Here is a 17,080-nt window from a genome sequence, read left to right on the forward strand (position 1 = left end):
GGGGTCCAGGTGGCCGATGAGGCTCCCGCACGCTGTGTTGAGCCTGCATCGGTTATTTATGGGAATAATGGGAGCAGGGAGCCATCTGGCCACAGCCTGGCCCCGGAACATGGGGGGACGAGGCCCTGGGTGGTGACAAGGATGGGGATGAGGCTGAGATGGTCCCTGCAGAGTCACCCAGCCTCGATGGGAGTCTCTGTGCAGGGCTGGATCTGGCTTTTCCTGCTGGGAAATTACCACCGGCTTTGTTTTATGGATAGGGAAACTGAGGCAGGGAGGAGCTGCCCATGAGAGGGATGCTCTGGGGATGTGTGTGGCCTTGCTCCCCCCGCCCCCCCAGCATGGGGTATGTTTGGAGCGGGGGATGAGGACAGCCCCCCGTGGGTGGCTGGAGTGGGAGGCTGAAATCTGGGGATGGCTGGGGCTCTGCCAGCTGCTTGCTGCGGGGAATGGCCACGGCCGGCCAAGACTCCCCCGGGCCCTTTCACAGCCGGGAACACAAGCACCCCATGCTGCCCCGGCCGGCTGTGCCAGCGTCCTCCCCTGCCCTCGGTGGGGACGGGGGGGATACAGCCACGTGCCACCGGCACTCGCTGCCTTTGAAAGCTCAGGCCTGGGGCCGGGGCATCCTGGGAAGGGGCTGCGACCCCCGGCGTAGGATGGGGACGGGAACGGGGACACTGCCAGATTTCCAGGCTGCCAGCCAGTCGCAGCCGTGCCAAGGCAGGGCTGCAGGCAGGATCGCGCGGCTGATGTCAACCCTGGGAAACCCTCGGGGAGGGGGAAGCAAGTCGGGATTTTGCAGAGGGAGCTCTGGGAAAGGCTGGGATCCGGTGCCCCATGCCTGGTTCAGTCCCCAGTCCCTGGTACATCGCACTGGTGCCCAGTGTCCATTGTGTGGTGCCAGTGCATTTACCTGGTGCTCAGCACCCGGTGTGTCGTTCCCAGTACCCAATACCCACTAATTGGCGCCCAGTGTTCCCAATACCCATGGCTGGTGTGTAGTGCCCAGTGCCTCCTGCCCAATAGCTGGTACCTGCCGAGCAATGCCCAGTACTGGTGCCCACTGCCGGGAGGTCACTCACTGGTGCTGGGGCCGTTCCCTCTCACCTGTACCAGTACCTGGTGCTGAGGCCTTGTACCCGCTGCCCGCTCCCTGCGCCGGGACCCTGCATCTGGTGTGTGGTGCACCGTGCTGGTGCGCACTGCCTGGTACCCTGGTGCTAATGCCCAGCACCCGGTGCCTGTGCCCTGTACCTGGTGCTGTGCCTCTACTGGTACACAGTGCCAATGCCCTGCACCCAGTGCTGGTGCCTGTACTTGGTACTGGTGCCCAGTGTCTGTGCCCCGTACCCGGTGCAGCTGTCCTGTTTCCGGTACCCAGTGCCCTGCTACTGGTGTCCCACACCCCGTGTCTGGTGCTGGTGCCCTGGTGCCGATGCTGGAGCCCCGTGCCTGGTGCTGCTGCCTTGTACCGCTGCCCCGTGCCCAGTGTGCAGTGCCTAGGCCTGGTGCTGGTGCCCGGTGTGCAGTGCCCGGTCCCGGTGCATGGTGCATGACGCCAGTGTCGGTGCCCGGTGTGCAGTGCCCAGTTCCTGTGCCTGGTGCCCGGTGCCAGTGCCCGGTGTGCAGTGCCCGGTCCCAGTGCCCGGTTCCTGGTGCATGACGCCAGTGTCGGTGCCCGGTGCGCAGTGCCCGGTGCGCAGTGCCTGGACCCGGTGCCCGGTGCCGGTGGTGCCGAGCGGCCACCCCCGCCCCGCCCGCCGCCCGCCCCGCCCCGGGCCGCCCCCGCCCCCGCCGGCTGCTATTTCTGCTAATCCCGGCGGCGGGGCCCGGCCGTGCCGCTCGGCAGCCGCCGCTCCCGGACGGCGCCCGGCGCCGCAGCCATGGTAAGGCCGGTGGCGACGTGGGGGGGGGACGCCGGGCCGGGCCGGGCAGCGCTGCACCGCACCGCACCGGCGGGCCGGGCCCGCTCCCGCATCCCGGTGCCCTCCGTGAAGGTGACGGTGCGGTGGGGGCGGAGCGGGCCGGGGCCGCTGGTGCCGCAGCGGGATGAGGGGGGGGGCGGTACGGGCAGCACCTGCTCGGTCCCGGCGGGCAGCAGCCGGGCAGCGTCCCGGGACCGGCCTCGAGATGGGGGCGGGGGGCTACAACGGGACCGCCTGCACGCCGCCCCTCACCGTGGCATCGGGGCGGGCGGCTCCCGGAAAGGCGACGCCGCCTCTGAGCGGCACCTGCGTGTCCCCGCGACCTGCGGCACCCGCGGGGTGTCCCTGCGTGGGCGGCGGGGGGAGGGGGGCTGCTCTCGGGCGGCTCCCAGCAGAGCATCGGTCACCCAGCCGTGCCTTTGGCAGGTCCCCCGGGCTGCGGTCCCAGCGGCACCGCCAGGCTGGCCGGGCCCTCCTGCGGGGACCATGGCGCACGCCTGGAGCCTGGCTGTGCTTCGGAGCCGTCCCTGCAGTTACCGGCAAGGTCCGGAGCCGCCAACGGCCTTCCCGGCTCGGCGGGAGCCCGTCCTGGATCGCTCGTCCTGCCTCACCTCTCTTCTATGGTGGTGGGCCCCCAGGAGCTGCTCGCCCACAGGGACCTCGAGGCGCTCGCCGTGCCCAGGGTGGGGATAGAGATGGAGGGTCATGGCCGTGGCTCGCGTGGCACCAGGGTTGCGGCAGCCGGGACGACTGCCCTTGGTGGGGACCATCGTGGCCATCCTTCCCCGGCAGCCGCCGTGGGAACGGGACCGGCACATTCCTCCGGAGTGGGACGCAGTGAAACCAGATAGGAGGGCGGCTGGCGGAGCGTGTCGCAACTGGCTCCGACGAGCGTCTTCCCGAAAGTCTCCAAACCGTGGCTTTGGGGATGGACAGATCCAGGCTTGGAAACATCTGAGGGGGAGGACGACAGCGGCAGCTGGATACTGGAGAGGAGCTGGGCTCCCTCGGCTGTGGATGTGGGGTGAGCTGGGGCTGGAGGCAGGTGTGGATGCATCCAGAAGCACCCACGGAGGTGGAGTCGCCCGTCCCCACATGCTGAATCGCCGCCTTGTTTCCAGCCTGGACAGGCCCCGCTGTCACTTGCCGGCTCACGGGGAGCCACCACGTGTGGTCCCATCCCCGGGTCCCTGCGCAGGTGCTCACAGGTCCTTCAGGCTGGAGGAGGGAAAGGGGTCGGAGCTGCTGCACCGAGGGATGTGTCGGAAAGGCTCTCATCCTGCATGCTCACCCGCCCGGTGCTGACACCCTGCCCAGACCGGGGACCTGTGCCACTGCCCGCCTCTGTGTCCAAAGGGTGCCCAGCACCCTGCTGCTGCTAAAGCTGTTGGTAGACTCAATTTCACAACTGGGGTGCTGCCGACAAGGTGGGAGGGGAGACCTGGGGGTAAGAAACTCTGATTGCAGCACGCCAGCAGGAGCATCCCGTGCATCTGGAGGCAGGTCGGAGCAGGCGCAGCCCAGGTGCCAGCTGCCCTGGGGAAGAGCCGGGCTCCCTGGGCTGGTCCCAGCAGAGCTGGGCTTTGGCAGGGGCCACCATGCCTTTGTCCCACGTGGGGTTTGTGCCTTTGGGACAGGGTGTTCGTGCCTGTGATGCTCAGCCATTGCGCTGCAGTGGAGTGGTGCGTGCCGTGCCATGGGTGGCACATCTGGATGTCACCTTTAGGTGGGCTGGGGATGCCTTGGCCAGCCTGGCTGCGGGGACGGCACCTTGCTGAGATGTCCCCTTCCTTTTCCCTGCAGAAACAGGCTGGGAAATCCCATGGGAATGTGGTGCCAGGCAGAAAGACGCTAACGGGCAGCCTGCGGCTTTCCCAGCTCAGGCTTTGCCCGCTGCTCCCGTGCCCCCCTCTGCCACGGCCCTAGGGCTGTCACTGAGCGGGGACAGTGCGATGCAGCGTGACAGGTGGGGACGAGGCAGCGCCTGTGTCACCTCGCTGGAGCTGCCGGGCCAGTGACAGCCCCAGCGCCGAGTGCCGGCTCGCGCGCAGCCGGGCGTGTAATCCGCTTACGGGGGCACCGGCGCTGCCCCAGGCTCTCGCTGCGGTAAATCCCCGCTCCTGCCGGGAGTGCGGGGTGGGACGGTTGGAAAGCGGTGGGTGTTGTGGCACAACTGTGCTACACTGGGCAGGGGAGTTTGGCGGGGTGTGAGGGGCGCCGCTGATAGGGTGCAGAGCCTGGCCGGGGTGGTGGTGGGGTGCTGTGGTCTGTGATGGGCAGGAGAAAGGGGCTGCAGGGCCATCGGGGAGGTGCGGTGTCCACCAGGGGTGGCGGCACTGCTCCCCTGGGACCCAGCTGAGGCCGGGTGGGACGGTGGGGCCTCTGCTACTGGCGTTGGGTGGTCTTGAAGCTGGGTGGGGGAGATCTGGCATTGGAGTTAGAGTGTGGCTGGGACCCAGGGATGGTGGGGACCGGCACAGAAGCATCCAGGCCCCTCTCTGCGTCCGCAGGCTTGCGGTTCATTGCACCCGTCCCGGCACCAGCCGATGCTTTGGGGCTTTTTAGCACCTTCCTGGTGAACGCAGCCCTTCCACGGCTGAGTGACCCTGGCTCCGCGCCTGAGCCGCTCTGATGCATCTCGACATGCATCAAGGTGAATCACCGTCCCTGGTGACCCCGGATAGTGACAGCTCGGGTACCCTCGCTGCCGCCCACAGCTGCTCCTGGGGCACTGTTAACCCTTCGACTCCCCAGGAGTGAGCTGGGGAAGCCGAGGCAGGACTGGTGGAGCTTCTGCCAGGGATCCCTGTGGTGGGCATCATCCCTGCTTCTCCCAGCCCAGGGTGGGTCCTTCCTAGCCAGATCCATCAGGCCCAGCCGGAGCAGCAGTTTGGAGCCATGTGAGAAGTTTTAATTGTCAGGCACAAAAGTGTTGAGTTTTCAAACAGTTTTTAATGCAAAACTGGGTTTCTCCCCTCAAAGAGGCTGGGGGGTGCTGCTGGGGTGGCTGCGGGGCTCTCCATGGTGGGGAGTGGGAGAGGACCTGGTGTGCGCTGGGACGGAGGAGGCTTTTGTCCTTGGGACGGAGGAAGTTTTTGTCCTGGGATGGAGGTGTTTCCAAGGGCTGAATGTCCTCCTGGGCTGTAGCCAAGCCGTGTGCTCAGCCCGGGTGGGCTGGTGGTGGTGATGATGGTGGTGGTGTCATGCAGCCCCCCAGGACCTGCCTTGCAATGGTGCTTTGCTGGTCCTTGACATCTCGACAACTGGGCAGGAGCTGGGTTTGGCTCTGCCCTGGGGCTCCCTCTCCCCTCCTGTGCCCCCACACTGGTCCTGCCCCCCAGCACCCGCAGGGGCCGTGCCTGGCTGCTGGGTGCTGTGGGTGCCCAGGCCACCGTGCCTGCCCAGGGTGGAGTTATGCTAATGCAGCTCCTCATCCCTCTGCGCAGCCGGTGCCGCTCGACATCCTCTCCCAGCCACGGGTGACGCCGGCTCTGCCATGGCCACCTGCCCTGAGCTGCAGCCTGGGCAAGAGGTACGGGTGCAGCGTCCCTCCTTGGCAGGGCGAGAGAGGGGACAGATGGGGATGGGGCACCCAGAGCACCCTGGTGCTGAGGGGAGGTGCCACAGCTGATGCTCCGTCCCTGGGGCAGCCTTGCTGGGGGGTGCACTTGCTGCAGGACCCCCGAGGATGCCGCAGCATCACCAAGGCCATCGGCTTCTCTGGGGTGGGGGATGAGGGGGAGCCCCGAAAGGCTGGAGCCCTGTGGGATGGAGCGGCAGCGGGGCCGGGAGAACTTGGCAGTGGTGGCATCGTTTCCCATCCCTGTGTGGCCCCCAGCTGGGCTGTGCTGGGGTCAGGCTGGTGCTGAGCCCCCCCAGATCAAGGTCGGTGAGGAAGAGGATGCTGCAGCCACACAGACCTGCTGAGCACTACTGACCCGCTGGGGGAGAGGGGAGCGTGGGGGCCCCGCAGCCCCCACCATGGGGGCCCCCACTGTCCCCCCAGCCTGGCACTGTGGCCCCCCGTGCGGGTGGCCGCAGGGGTAGCGGGAAGCAGGGGGCAGGCACGTGAGCACACAGCCCCGGCAGCACCATGACCTTGTTTCCAGCCCGCTAATTCGGTGCATCTCGCCTTGCCGCCGGCACGGCTGCCCTCCCCACCGATGGAGCAGGGACACGGGGTGGGGGAGGACACGTGTCCCCATGGAGGGCTCTCACCTTGAGGCCCCAATCTGGGGGGGCACTGACCCCCAGGTGTGAGTCTGCAGGGTTGAGGGGCTCCCCCAGACACCTGTGTGCCCCCATTTGGGGGTCTCCCTGCCCATGGGGCTGGGGTGTCCCGGCAGTTGCTGTGATGGGGTATCGGGGACCCCGGTGCCTGCTGGCAGGAGGGCTGGGTCCTGCGGGAGCCGCTGCCGGACATGCCCTTGGGAACGCGTCTCCTCCCGCCAGCGCTTGTAAACAGGATGTGGAGCCGTTCCCGTCCCAGCCCCGCTGCCCCATGGGGTCACCGGCTCGGGGGCCGCTGTGCCCGGCCCCCCCAGCCCCTGCCTGGGCGCTGCCCAAAGCTGCTGCCTGCACCATCTCTGGGACGGGCAGAGCCAGCGCAAGGGGCAGCAAGGGGGTGTCGGGGTGCCGGGGCGTGCATGCATGGACACGGCCTGAGTGTGGCCGTGGGGTTTGTAGCCCCTTTGCACGAGGGGTGTCCCCTTGTCCCTGAGCCTTTTGCACGTGGGGTTGGTAATGGCTGGGCGTGGGGTCCCCTGGGACTGCAGGGATGGGAGCGCCTTGTGCCATCACCCGTGCTGAGAGCGGGCAGGCAGGGGGGCACAGGCAGACCCCTGCCCACCATCTGCCCCCCTTGGGTCTGCCCGCCCCCGCCAGCTCCCCCACTGCTGCTGCTGTTCATCTCTTCTTGGTGTCTCTCCCTCCTCCCCGGCGCCCCCTCCCCGTCCTCCTGGCAGGCCATGGGGTGTCTGGGGGCCCCAGAAGACCCCGAGGAGCGTCGGGGTGCCCAGGGGGACGGTCCCTGTCCCCTGGAGTGCCAGGAGCCGGCTGCCTTCCCCGCGCCGCAAGCTGTAAGCCCCGGGGTGCATGGGACCATGGCTGTCCCCGCTGCCATCCCCATGGCTGTCCCCAGGGTGGTGGCTGGTCCCCCGGGGTGGCCATGTCCCCCCCTCTTCTCCTATCCCTGCCATCCTTGGGGTGCACGTGTGTGTCTGCTGCGGCTTGGGGGCTCGTGATGCCGAGTCGGGTGATGCCACCTGAGGCTGGCACTGCCACCGTCAGTGTCACGTCCTCCCTTGGTCCCCAGATAAAGCGTTTCCTGAAGGAGGACTCAGAGGAGGCTGAGCTGACCCAGCTCCTGCGGGATTGCCCACCGGCCGACAGCGCCAGGAAAGTGGAGCCACCAGAGAGCCGACGGGAGCCTGGCCACCCCCTCTGCGGCGTGGGCAGGGTCCCCCCCAATGAACCCACCGACGAGAGGGATGCCAGGATCTTCTCCCGGTCTCGGCCCCTGGATTTCCAGCAGCACATCGCTGCCCCCCCACCCCCCAGCCCCAACCGCCCACGGAGCCCCTGGGGGCAGCTGGACCCCTACGACTCCTCCGAGGTGCAGGATGCGTCCGCGGGGAGGGGGGGACATGGGGCGAGGGGTTACAGGAGTGACAGCGGAGGATGCTCCCACCCTCCAAACCCAAGGGGTTCAGGCAGGTGTGGCCACATCCTGCAGCGCTCTGACCCTGTAGGATCACTTTGGGGGGTGCATGCAAAGCAGTGGCCTGCTGGGGTGGGGGGGGCTGGTGGTGTCCCCTGTCCCACGTCCCCTCTGCCCGCAGGATGACAAGGAGTACGTGGGCTTTGCCACGCTGCCCAACCAGGTCCATCGGAAGTCGGTGAAGAAGGGCTTCGACTTCACCCTCATGGTTGCAGGTATGGGGGGGCTGAGCCTGGCACAGGGGATGCTGCCCCCACTCTGGATCCCGAAAGCCATGGTGGGGGGTGGATACTGGCTGCCCCCCCTCACCCGTGTCTCCTTTTGCCAGGGGAATCCGGGCTGGGCAAGTCCACCCTGGTCAACAGCCTCTTCCTGACGGATATGTACAGAGACCGCAAGCTGCTGAACGCCGAAGGTGAGGGGGGGACCGTCCCAGCCATGGGGTGCCCTGGGTGTCCCGGGGGGGCGGCAGAGCCCCGTGCTGCTCCCAGGGGGCTGCAGTCCCTCTCCCTGTCCAGCCAGGCTCCTCCGGGTCTCCGAAGCCATGTGCGGCACCTTGCCAGCTGCCTGCCGATGCTGGGGACCGCTCCAAGGCAGCGGGGACCCCCTCTGCCTGGCATGGGGACCCCCTGCAGGGGCTTTGTCCCTGCTGGGAAAACAAGCCCCAGCTTGTTGGGGATCAGCTGGAGCCGCAGCAAATCCAGGCGGCTGTGGGCAGTTGGGGTCCAGGACACAGTGCTGGTTCAGCTGCAGCCAGTTTTTGAATTAAAATCTTCCAAATTTGCCCAAATCCCCAGGGGTTTGATGTGGTTATTTGACTTGTTTTGAGGCGGTTGTTTGATTTGTTTCCGTTGCTCGGAGCAAAAGCCAAAACGCGTGTGGCCGTGCTCACATGATGCAACTGGCGCATCCTTGGGGATGCAGGGACACAGAAGGGTCCCGGGGGCAAAGGGCCGTGTGCAGTCCCGGAGCCGTGGGGTCACACGTGGGGGTGCAGGGAGCCGCAGGTACTCCTGCAGTGATGCCTGGCCCCAGCAGACCCCCGGGCTGTCACGGGGTGGCAGTGGCACAGCACCGAGGGAGGGGTGCACGTCCATGTTGGGATGCGGGAGGCTGCGGCACGGAGCATCCCATCTTGGTGCTGGACCCTGATGCTTATGGGGGCTGGTCCTGCAAAGCCACCCCAGCCTCCCGGGGTGGAGGGTGACACCCGGGTGCTGCAGCGTCTCCCCGTGTCACCCCCATCGTCCCTCGCCTGGGGTGCCCCCCGTCACTGTGTCTCCTGCCGCTGCAGAGCGCATCACACAGACGGTGGAGATCACCAAGCACGTGGTAGACATCGAGGAGAAGGGTGTCAAGCTGCGCCTGACCATTGTGGATACGCCGGGCTTTGGCGATGCCGTCAACAACACTGAGTGGTGCGTCCCAGAGAGGGGTGGTAGCGGGGTCTCCCTGGGGCACTGCCATGGGTGCCAGCAGGTCTGAGGGTGGGATGCCCACGGCTCCTCGGGGTGGGATGCTGAGGCACAGGAGGTGTTGAGCTGGGGATCCAGGGAAAGCCTGGGGGTCCTGCAAGGGGTCTCTGATGGTCACCCCCCTGTCCCTGCAGCTGGAAGCCGGTGGCCGACTACATTGACCAGCAGTTCGAGCAGTATTTCCGTGACGAAAGTGGCCTCAACCGGAAAAACATCCAGGACAACCGCGTCCACTGCTGCATCTACTTCATCTCGCCCTTTGGCCATGGGTATGGGCAAGCCCCTGCCTGCGTTTTCGGGATGGGGGGTGCTGGGGAAGAGGCTTGGTGGGACGGTGCTCACCTGGGGTCCCTCCCCCGCAGGCTCCGGCCCCTGGACGTGGAGTTCATGAGAGCCCTGCACCAGAGGGTGAACATTGTGCCTGTTCTGGCCAAGGCTGACACTCTGACCCCCACCGAGGTGGAGCGCATGAAGAACAAGGTATGGGGAGGTCAGCCCAGCCTGGAGCCGTCCCAGCAGGTCCCTGGGGATGGGGGTGCCCTGGGGGTTGGGGTCCCCACTCAGCTGGTGGCTCTGTCCATCCCCTGCCTGGACTTTTGCCATGGAGCGTCCTCCGTGCTTGCAGCACTGTAGAGGACCGTGTGGCCCATGTGGTCACCAAGGACACATCTCCCCGGTGCTCAGCTGGGGGACGGAAGGGTGTGGGGGACTGTACATGACACCTAGTCTGGGGGCTCCTGCAGGGAATAGGGTTTTGTGGGTTCCTGGGGGACACCGGGGCTCTGTGGCGCTTCCCATCCCCTTTCCAAGGGCCAGAGCCCTGCCCTCAGTGGGGCTGTCTGCCTCCAGATCCGGGAGGAGATCGACCACTACGGCATCCGTATCTACCAGTTCCCTGAGTGCGACTCGGATGAGGATGAGGAGTTCAAGCTCCAGGACCAGGCGCTGAAGGTGGGTCTGGCTCCTCCAGGTCCATTGTTGGGGGAACAGAGCCCCACAGCTGAGAGGGCACATCGTCCCAGGGTACCCTTGGGACTCTTTGGGACCACACAAGCCCTCCAGCAGCATGGTGTGGTTGGGACATGTTGTCACCAAGACCCCACAGGTGCCACCTGCAGCTTGATGGGATGGGGCTGGGGTGGAGAAACCCATACTGTCACTGCTGCCATCCCAGCTGGGGCTCTCCTGAGCCAGGGCTCCCAGGTATCTTGGCAAACAGGTGCTGGATACAGCCAAGGAGATGTGCGTGGAGGGATGTGGGCCATGGTGGGCAGGACAGAGCCCTACTAACCCCCGCTGTCCTCTTGCAGGAGAGCATCCCCTTTGCCGTCATCGGTAGCAACACGGTCGTGGAGGCCAAAGGCCGGCGTGTCCGCGGGCGCCTCTACCCCTGGGGCATCGTGGAAGGTAACGCTGGGCTGTGTCCCCAGTGTCCCACCAGCCCTGGGAGGACGGGACATCACGTGCCCCATCTCCACGCTGCTCAGTCTGGGGGTGCTCAGGGGGATGCAGGGGGCTGGCTGTAGCCCCCTGACCTCGGGCTCCCCCGCAGTGGAGAACCCATCCCACTGCGACTTTGTGAAGCTGCGGACGATGCTGGTGAGGACCCACATGCAGGACCTCAAGGACGTGACACGGGAAACCCACTATGAGAACTACCGCACGCAGTGCATCCAGAGCATGACCCGCATGGTGGTGAAGGAGAGGAACCGCAAGTACGGGGCCGGGAGCGGGATGCCAGGCTAGAGGGGTGTGGGGGGAGCGTGTCCTCTCTTTGGGGTGACCCCAGCCCATTGCAAGAGGTGATCTTGGGGGGTTGGGGTTGTGTGTGGGTCCGTGCCAGGCATTGTGGTGGGCTGGGTGAGGAAGCCTCAGCGGCGTGGTGGGGTGTCCTGGTGCGGTGGGGGGGCCCTTCCTGTGCCATTGGGCTAGGGCTGGCTGGGGGGGGGGGGGCTGCTCCAGCAGTAAGGGGGACCCTGATTCCCCCCAGGGCTGGCTGGGGGGGATGCTCTAGCACAGTGGGGGGGACCCCGCGTCCCCCAGGGCTGGATCTCTGGCAGTGAGGGAACCCTGCATCCCTGCAGGCTCTGAGGCTGAGCAGGAGCCAAGCAAACAGCCAGTGCCGGGGCTCAGCCGCCAGTGCTGGCCAGACCCGTGGCACTCACGTCCCCCTTAGGCACCCCAAGATGCTGGGGGAGCCCCCCACAGCACGGTCCCTGGTGGGGCCGGCTGCAGAGCCCCGGCCGAGGGGCTGGAGCGGTGTGGGGACAAGCAGAGACTCCGTGGGTTGCGGGGGGCTGAAGCAGCAGTGCTGGCGGGGGGGCTGGCGGTCGTGATGGCTATAGGTGCCTCTAAGCTGGTCTCTCCATACGTGCTGCTGGAGAAGGCGGCATCCCTCGGCGCTGAGGCTGTGCTGCACCGACTGCTCCGCCGACTGAGCCACGATCTGGCCAGGGCCGTGTAGGGCCCCCGCTGCCCTCCTCCCCCTGCCCGCCCCCCTGGCCCCTATATAAAGTACTTGCTGGTATCCAACGCTGTCTTGGTCCCTCTGTGCCTGCGCAGGGGCCGGGCAGCTGCTCTCGGGGAGAGCCGGCCCCGTGGCCACCCACCCCTTGCCCACACAAGTTGCCCTTGGGGTGCCGGCACCGCTGGGGGTGCTGGGGGGACGCTGTGTGCCGGCAGCATCACCCCGGCTCACCCAGGCAAAGCGGGGTTGGGGGGACGTGCCACCGTTTGGCGGCACCCAGCTTTTCCCAGCCAAAGGCTGCCCAAGGGAAGGGCTGCAGGGCGGGCACCCCCATCGTACTGCCCTCCCAGGGGGATGCAATTTTGGGGTGCCAGAGGCAGTGGTAGACAGTCTGTCCTGGGCTGGTGATGCTGCTTGCCCCATTGCCAGTGCCTGGCTCAAGCCTTGTTTTGCTGCCAGGGATGAAAGGAGCTCGATGCGCTCCCCGCCTGGGTCCCCCCATGGTGAGGAGCCGTGACAACAAGCAGCCACTTCCAAAGTGGCTCAAAACGCGGCCAAAACCCATTCTTTGCTGTGGGACACTGGCACAGCCCCCCCCCCCAGCACAATGGGACCCCACAGGGCATGAGTGGCCCAGCACACCCGTGCAACGTCCGCCATGTCCATCACCCCTTTGCACGTGGAGGGGCTGCACCGGCGGTGGCATGTGGCAGCACGCGTGACACCCCCCCCACCAGCCATGCGGCAGCGTCCCAGCCACGTGTTTGCCCACTGGGGCAGTGCGTGGCATCTGCAGGGACCCAGCTGGGAGAGCTGGTCCCTCCCCGTTGCCGTTGGCGTGGGACAAGCCATCGATTCGGCTTGCTGTGGCCCGGCACAGCGGGGTGGCGCCGGGGGGGATACCCACAGCTCCCTCCAGCAGGGATGGGTTTGAATGGGAGCTGCTGCTTGGGAAAAAGGGGTGCGGAGCATCCCCGGGGCTGGCGAGGCAGGGGGTGCTCAGGGAGCCCGTCCTGCAGCGGGGCTGTGGATGTGGGAGAGGAGGGAGAGGCTGAGTTTGGGCGAGGAGAGCCTGACCCAGGCAGGGCTCTGCCCTGGGGGGTTCCCGGCACCCCTTGCTGTGGTGGTGCCTCCTGGGATCCCCAAACTGGTTTGCAGCAGGTTGGGGTGCCGAGGTTTGGCGGGGGGGGGGGATGCCTGGAACTGCTCATGTTCACCCCTGACGGGAAAAGGGCCTGGCTGGGGGGACTCGGTCTGTGCGGGTGGGTGGTGGGTATCTGCAAGGTTTGGGGTCTCCGGGGCTCCAGCACCCATGGGGGAATGTCTCCTGGGGGGGGGGCCAGCAGGGCTGTGGGAGCATCCTCACCTCCTCTCTCTGCCCACAGCAAGCTGACACGGGAGAGCGGGACAGATTTCCCCATCCCCGTCATCCCCCCGGTGCCAGATGCGGAGACGGAGAAGCTCATCCGGGAGAAGGACGAGGAGGTGAGTGTGGGGGAGGGCTGACCTCCCCCAATCCCCCCCCCCCCCCCCATGTCCCCAGCCCCAGTGATGGCACCGTCAGGGTCCACCCAGATTCCCAGCAGCTGCTGCTCCTCCAGGCAGGGTGGGGAGGCGTTGGAAGGGCACCCAAGGTGTGTGTCCCCCAACCCACAGCTCCTGGTGACCCCAATCTGCTTGGGGTACTTGATCCAAATGTGTTTGTGAGGTGGCTGGTGTGGCTGGGGGTGTCAGGTTCCCCCCCCCCAACACTCCCTGCTCTGCTCCCTTCCAGCTGCGGCGGATGCAGGAGATGCTCCAGAAGATCCAGAAGCAGATGAAGGACTCGCACTAGCCTCCTCTTCCTCCTCCTCCACCTCCTCCTCCTCACCCCCCCCAGATCAGAAATGTTTACATCACGTTCCATCCTGTCCCGGCCCCACTGCGACACTCAGTACCAACACCGCACCCGCCACCTTAAGCTGCTGCGGTATCGCCTTATCCGACGGGCCAGCGCCGTCCCACCGGGACAGCGAGGGGAGGGGGGCACCCGGCCCTGGGGTCCCCTGCACCCTGTCCTGGCCGGATGCCTCCGCAGCCTTGCCTGGGCTGGGGACAGTGTCGTCCCCCGAGCTTTGGCTTTCTGTATTTCCCCCGCAGCTCTGGGGAGGGCCACCGGCCAGCCCGTTCCCCTTGTCCCCATGTCACCTTCGGCTGCCTGCTTACGGCCTTTCTGCTCAGCTCAGCCCTGGCTGAAGGGAAGAGGAAAGGGGGGGCTGGTCCCAGCCTCCCCAACGCCCAGCTGCCCTGCTGTGGGGGATGGGGTTGCTCCCCCTGCCCCCCCCCCGACAGCAGCTCCTGGGGCCCACAGCTGAGTGAGGGGATGGAGGGGTGGCCGGTGTCACCTCCGTGCCAGCACCGGTGCCCGGAGGGGCTGCAGCTGGGTGACGTCCAGCCCTGTGCCCATGGCAGGGTCCCCGTCCCACAGAGCCTTGTGGAGAGCTGCGGCACGAGGAGCGGTGGGGAATGACAGTCCCTGCAGAAAGTCCCTTGAACCCCAAATCAGAGTCCGGGTCCCTGGCCTGCCCCCCCCTTGCTGTTGGCCCTGTAAAGCAATAACGACCATCCCGTGCCCGCGGCGCTTCCCCACCCGCAGCAACAGCATTGTCCCTTGCTGGCGTTTCGGCCCCTGGTGCCGTTTGCTTGTCTGTGGTGTCCCTGTGCGTCTCCCCCAAGGTCCTGTCCCTGCTGCTTCCTGGCACAGCATCACAGTGTGTCCCTCTGTGTCCCCCCGGGATGTCCCCATCCATGCTGCTTCCCAGCAAAGCAGTGCTGCGTGTCCCCCATCCCCCCAGGATGTCCCAATCTGTGTGGCTGCCCCGTGGAGCACTGTGTCGTGTGTCCCCCCAGGCTGTGCCCGTGCCTGTTGCTTTCCCGCAGCGTACTGTGTCGTGTCCCTGTGTGCCCCCAGGAGGTCCCCATCTGTGTTGCTGCCCCGCAGAGCAGCGCTGTGTGTGCCCGGGGCGAGCCCTGCCCTGCGCCTCCCGGCCAGCGGCACCCCTGGGGAGATGGACCCGAACACCCCCAGCTCCCTGCTCCCCCCTGGGTATGGGGAAAGACGAAAGGGGACGGCGAGGCTGCAGGGTGGAGGCAGAACTGGGAGCAGTGGGATCACTGGGAGCTCACTGGCACGGGGACGTGTCCCCTCCCTGCAGGGCCACTCGTGCCGGCGTCTCCCGGGTGGGTTCACCCCTGGGTGAGAGGTTTGCACCCGGGCAGCTTGGCTGAGAGGGGCTGCATGCGGCCGAGGTGCGGGGTGGGTGCTGCGGGGTGCTGGGGCAGCGTCCGGCACGTGCCACCCGTGTCCCCGCACCAGCTGGAGGGTCCCTTGGCCCCCGCGGGCAGGGACCCCGTGGGCAGGGCCCCGCAGGGTGTATTAGCGCTTTCCTTTTTTTAATCTTGCTATTTTCTTACAGAAGTACCTACCTTCGCATGATGGTCATAGAGGCATTTATTAAAGGATAAGCAGAGTCTAGGTTTATAAATTCTTATAGAGCTAGTGGAAATCTTTTTATCCCTCCACAACCGTTCTCAATAAATACGGCTGACCCGGCTTGTCTGCAACCCCGAGTCGCTTCCGCGCGGGGTGTGGGCACGCCACGTCCCCAGGCAGGCGAGGACAGGGGCTGCCGGTGGCCATCCCCGTGGCCTCTGGCTCCTGTTTCCCTGGCAAAGGCTCGGAAGGGATATCGGGGTGTTTCTGCTGCACCCACAGGGGCAGCTGGCTTGGGCTGGGGTGGCAGAGGACCAGGTCCCCCCCGCCTGCTGCTGGCTCGTGCCCCCTCACGTGCTGCGTTGGGGTCCCCTGGCCCCCAGTGCTGCTGGCATTGGGGCCGTGGTGGGAAGTGGGGGGGCAGAGGGGGCAGCCTGAGCCAGGGGATGGAATTGCCCTCCACGTGCTGCCCCCGGGCATCCTCACGATCCCCCCCCCCCTCCCCCCCCCCCGGCAGGGTGAGCCCTGCTGCGGGACACTGCAGGCACTTGGCATGGCTGGGTCTCCCCTGCCAGCACCAATGCCCAGTTATCCCAGTTCGGCTTCACCAGGAGCTGGCGGGGTGAAGGGGTTGGGCAGAGCAGCTCCGGGATAGATGAGAGCTGTGTCTCCACCAGCCTTCCAGTGGGTATCGTCCCCCTGCAGCCCTCTATCCTTCCCCTGCCCCCTCCTATCCCACCTGCACCCTTCTACCCCCCCCGCAATCTATGCTCCACCCCTGCACCCTGCTATCCCCCCACTTCCCCCCTGCACCCCGCTATGCCCCCCACTATCGTCCATGCAGTGCTGTTGGGCTGACGCAGCCCAGCACAGGGGGGTGGGGGGGGGTGCCCAACAGCTCTCCCTGGCCCCCCCCAAACCCCGCTGTGAACCGGCAGCTCCTGGCACAGCCCAGCCCAGCCCCGCTGTGCCTGGCTGGGGGTGGCAGCAAGTTGGGGGGTGCACAGGAGCGGGGACCCGCAGGTTGGGAGGGCACCAGGACTGGTCCCAGCGCGGGGGCAGCATATTGGGATGATCCTGGGTTCCCGGCCGTGACACCCAGCAGCAGCCGCTGCCGCCGTCATGTGCGTGGCAGGGGCCGTGCCTGTCCCCGTGCAGGGCTGGGCTGGGGGGTGCTGGGGGGGAGCACACCCCCCCCCGCCATGGGCATCCCTGCCCCTGATGCCTTCATCACCCTAAGCATCCTCACCTGCCCCTGCACCAGCCTTCCCCCACCCTGGGGGCACCCCCAGTCCCCTGGGCCCCCCTCTGTGCACTCTAGGTTCTCCCCATCCCTCTTCCCCTGCACATCCTCCTTCCAGTCCCCCTGATCCTAAATAGCATCAGCTCCTGCACTCCCCTCTGCCGGCACTCACCCCACATCATGCCCCTGCCTGGGCCCCCCCGGACAACCCCCCCCCATTCCTCTTTGCCCCCATACCCAGCCAGCTCTGGTCCCCTCTGCAGGGCTTTGCTCCTGTCCCACGCTCCAGCACCTCTACCCCCACCCGAGCACCTGCAGCTCGGCTCTGGTCCCCTCCCTGCTCACCTCCAGCCCGTGTGACACCCCCTGATCCCCTTCCCCATCCCCATATACACCTGGATCCCCCCCCCCCCCCCAGGCCCCTCCGCTTGCTCGTCCCAAGCCCCCCCTCCCTGGGTTTCCGTGGCCCCCCCCCCCCCGCCCCGGTCTGTCTGCTCCAAGCCCCTCCGGGGCCATCCAGACCCCTCAGCCCCTTCCTCCACTCCCCGTGCAGCAGAGCTGCCTGCGAGGGCAGCGAGAGCTCGGCCAGGCTTTGCCCCCCACGTCCCCCACATATGGGACCCTGCCCCATGGTCTTCCAGGAAAAGGAGCCCGGAAAGGGGCTCTGCTTTTGGCCGCTCCCTCGGCTGCTGCTGGTCGCCCGTGGGACGGCCGGGCTGGATGAGCTGCCTCCTTCCCGGGGTAAGATTGAGCCGGTCAGGTCAGCGTGGAGGTTT

At 66.9% G+C, this 17,080-nt stretch overlaps 1 protein-coding gene across 3 annotated transcripts; it reads left to right on the forward strand.

Annotated features, from left to right (window-relative positions):
- The first annotated feature begins 1,794 nt into the window (after positions 1-1,794).
- Positions 1,795-15,181, forward strand: SEPTIN4 (septin 4). Of its 3 annotated transcripts, none has more exons than XM_054847928.1 (12): positions 1,795-1,889; positions 7,243-7,542; positions 7,769-7,862; positions 7,976-8,062; positions 8,942-9,065; positions 9,257-9,391; positions 9,485-9,602; positions 9,972-10,073; positions 10,433-10,529; positions 10,675-10,837; positions 12,975-13,074; positions 13,364-15,181. In XM_054847928.1, the coding sequence occupies exons 1-12, from the start codon at positions 1,887-1,889 to the stop codon at positions 13,421-13,423; spliced, it is 1,383 nt and encodes a 460-aa protein (XP_054703903.1). In that variant the 5' UTR covers positions 1,795-1,886; the 3' UTR covers positions 13,424-15,181. The 3 variants fall into 3 exon arrangements, with proteins under 3 accessions (XP_054703903.1, XP_054703902.1, XP_054703904.1); XM_054847927.1 differs by lacking the exon at positions 1,795-1,889 and adding an exon at positions 5,387-5,460; XM_054847929.1 differs by lacking the exons at positions 1,795-1,889; positions 12,975-13,074; positions 13,364-15,181 and adding exons at positions 5,387-5,460; positions 11,509-11,643.
- Positions 15,182-17,080: the final 1,899 nt, after the last annotated feature.

The sequence above is a fragment of the Grus americana genome, chromosome 19, assembly GCF_028858705.1.
Source record: "Grus americana isolate bGruAme1 chromosome 19, bGruAme1.mat, whole genome shotgun sequence".
NCBI lineage: Eukaryota > Metazoa > Chordata > Aves > Gruiformes > Gruidae > Grus > Grus americana.

What these genes read in the sequence shown, in the direction of transcription:
- SEPTIN4 (XM_054847927.1), top strand. Translation starts at nt 5,425, where the DNA reads ATGGCCACCTGCCCTGAGCTGCAGCCTGGGCAAGAG. An exon ending in ATCTCGCCCTTTGGCCATGG is followed by an intron (nt 9,392 to 9,484) that starts GTATGGGCAAGC and finishes CCTCCCCCGCAG; the next exon opens with GCTCCGGCCCCTGGACGTGG. An exon ending in TCCGGGAGAAGGACGAGGAG is followed by an intron (nt 13,075 to 13,363) that starts GTGAGTGTGGGG and finishes GCTCCCTTCCAG; the next exon opens with CTGCGGCGGATGCAGGAGAT.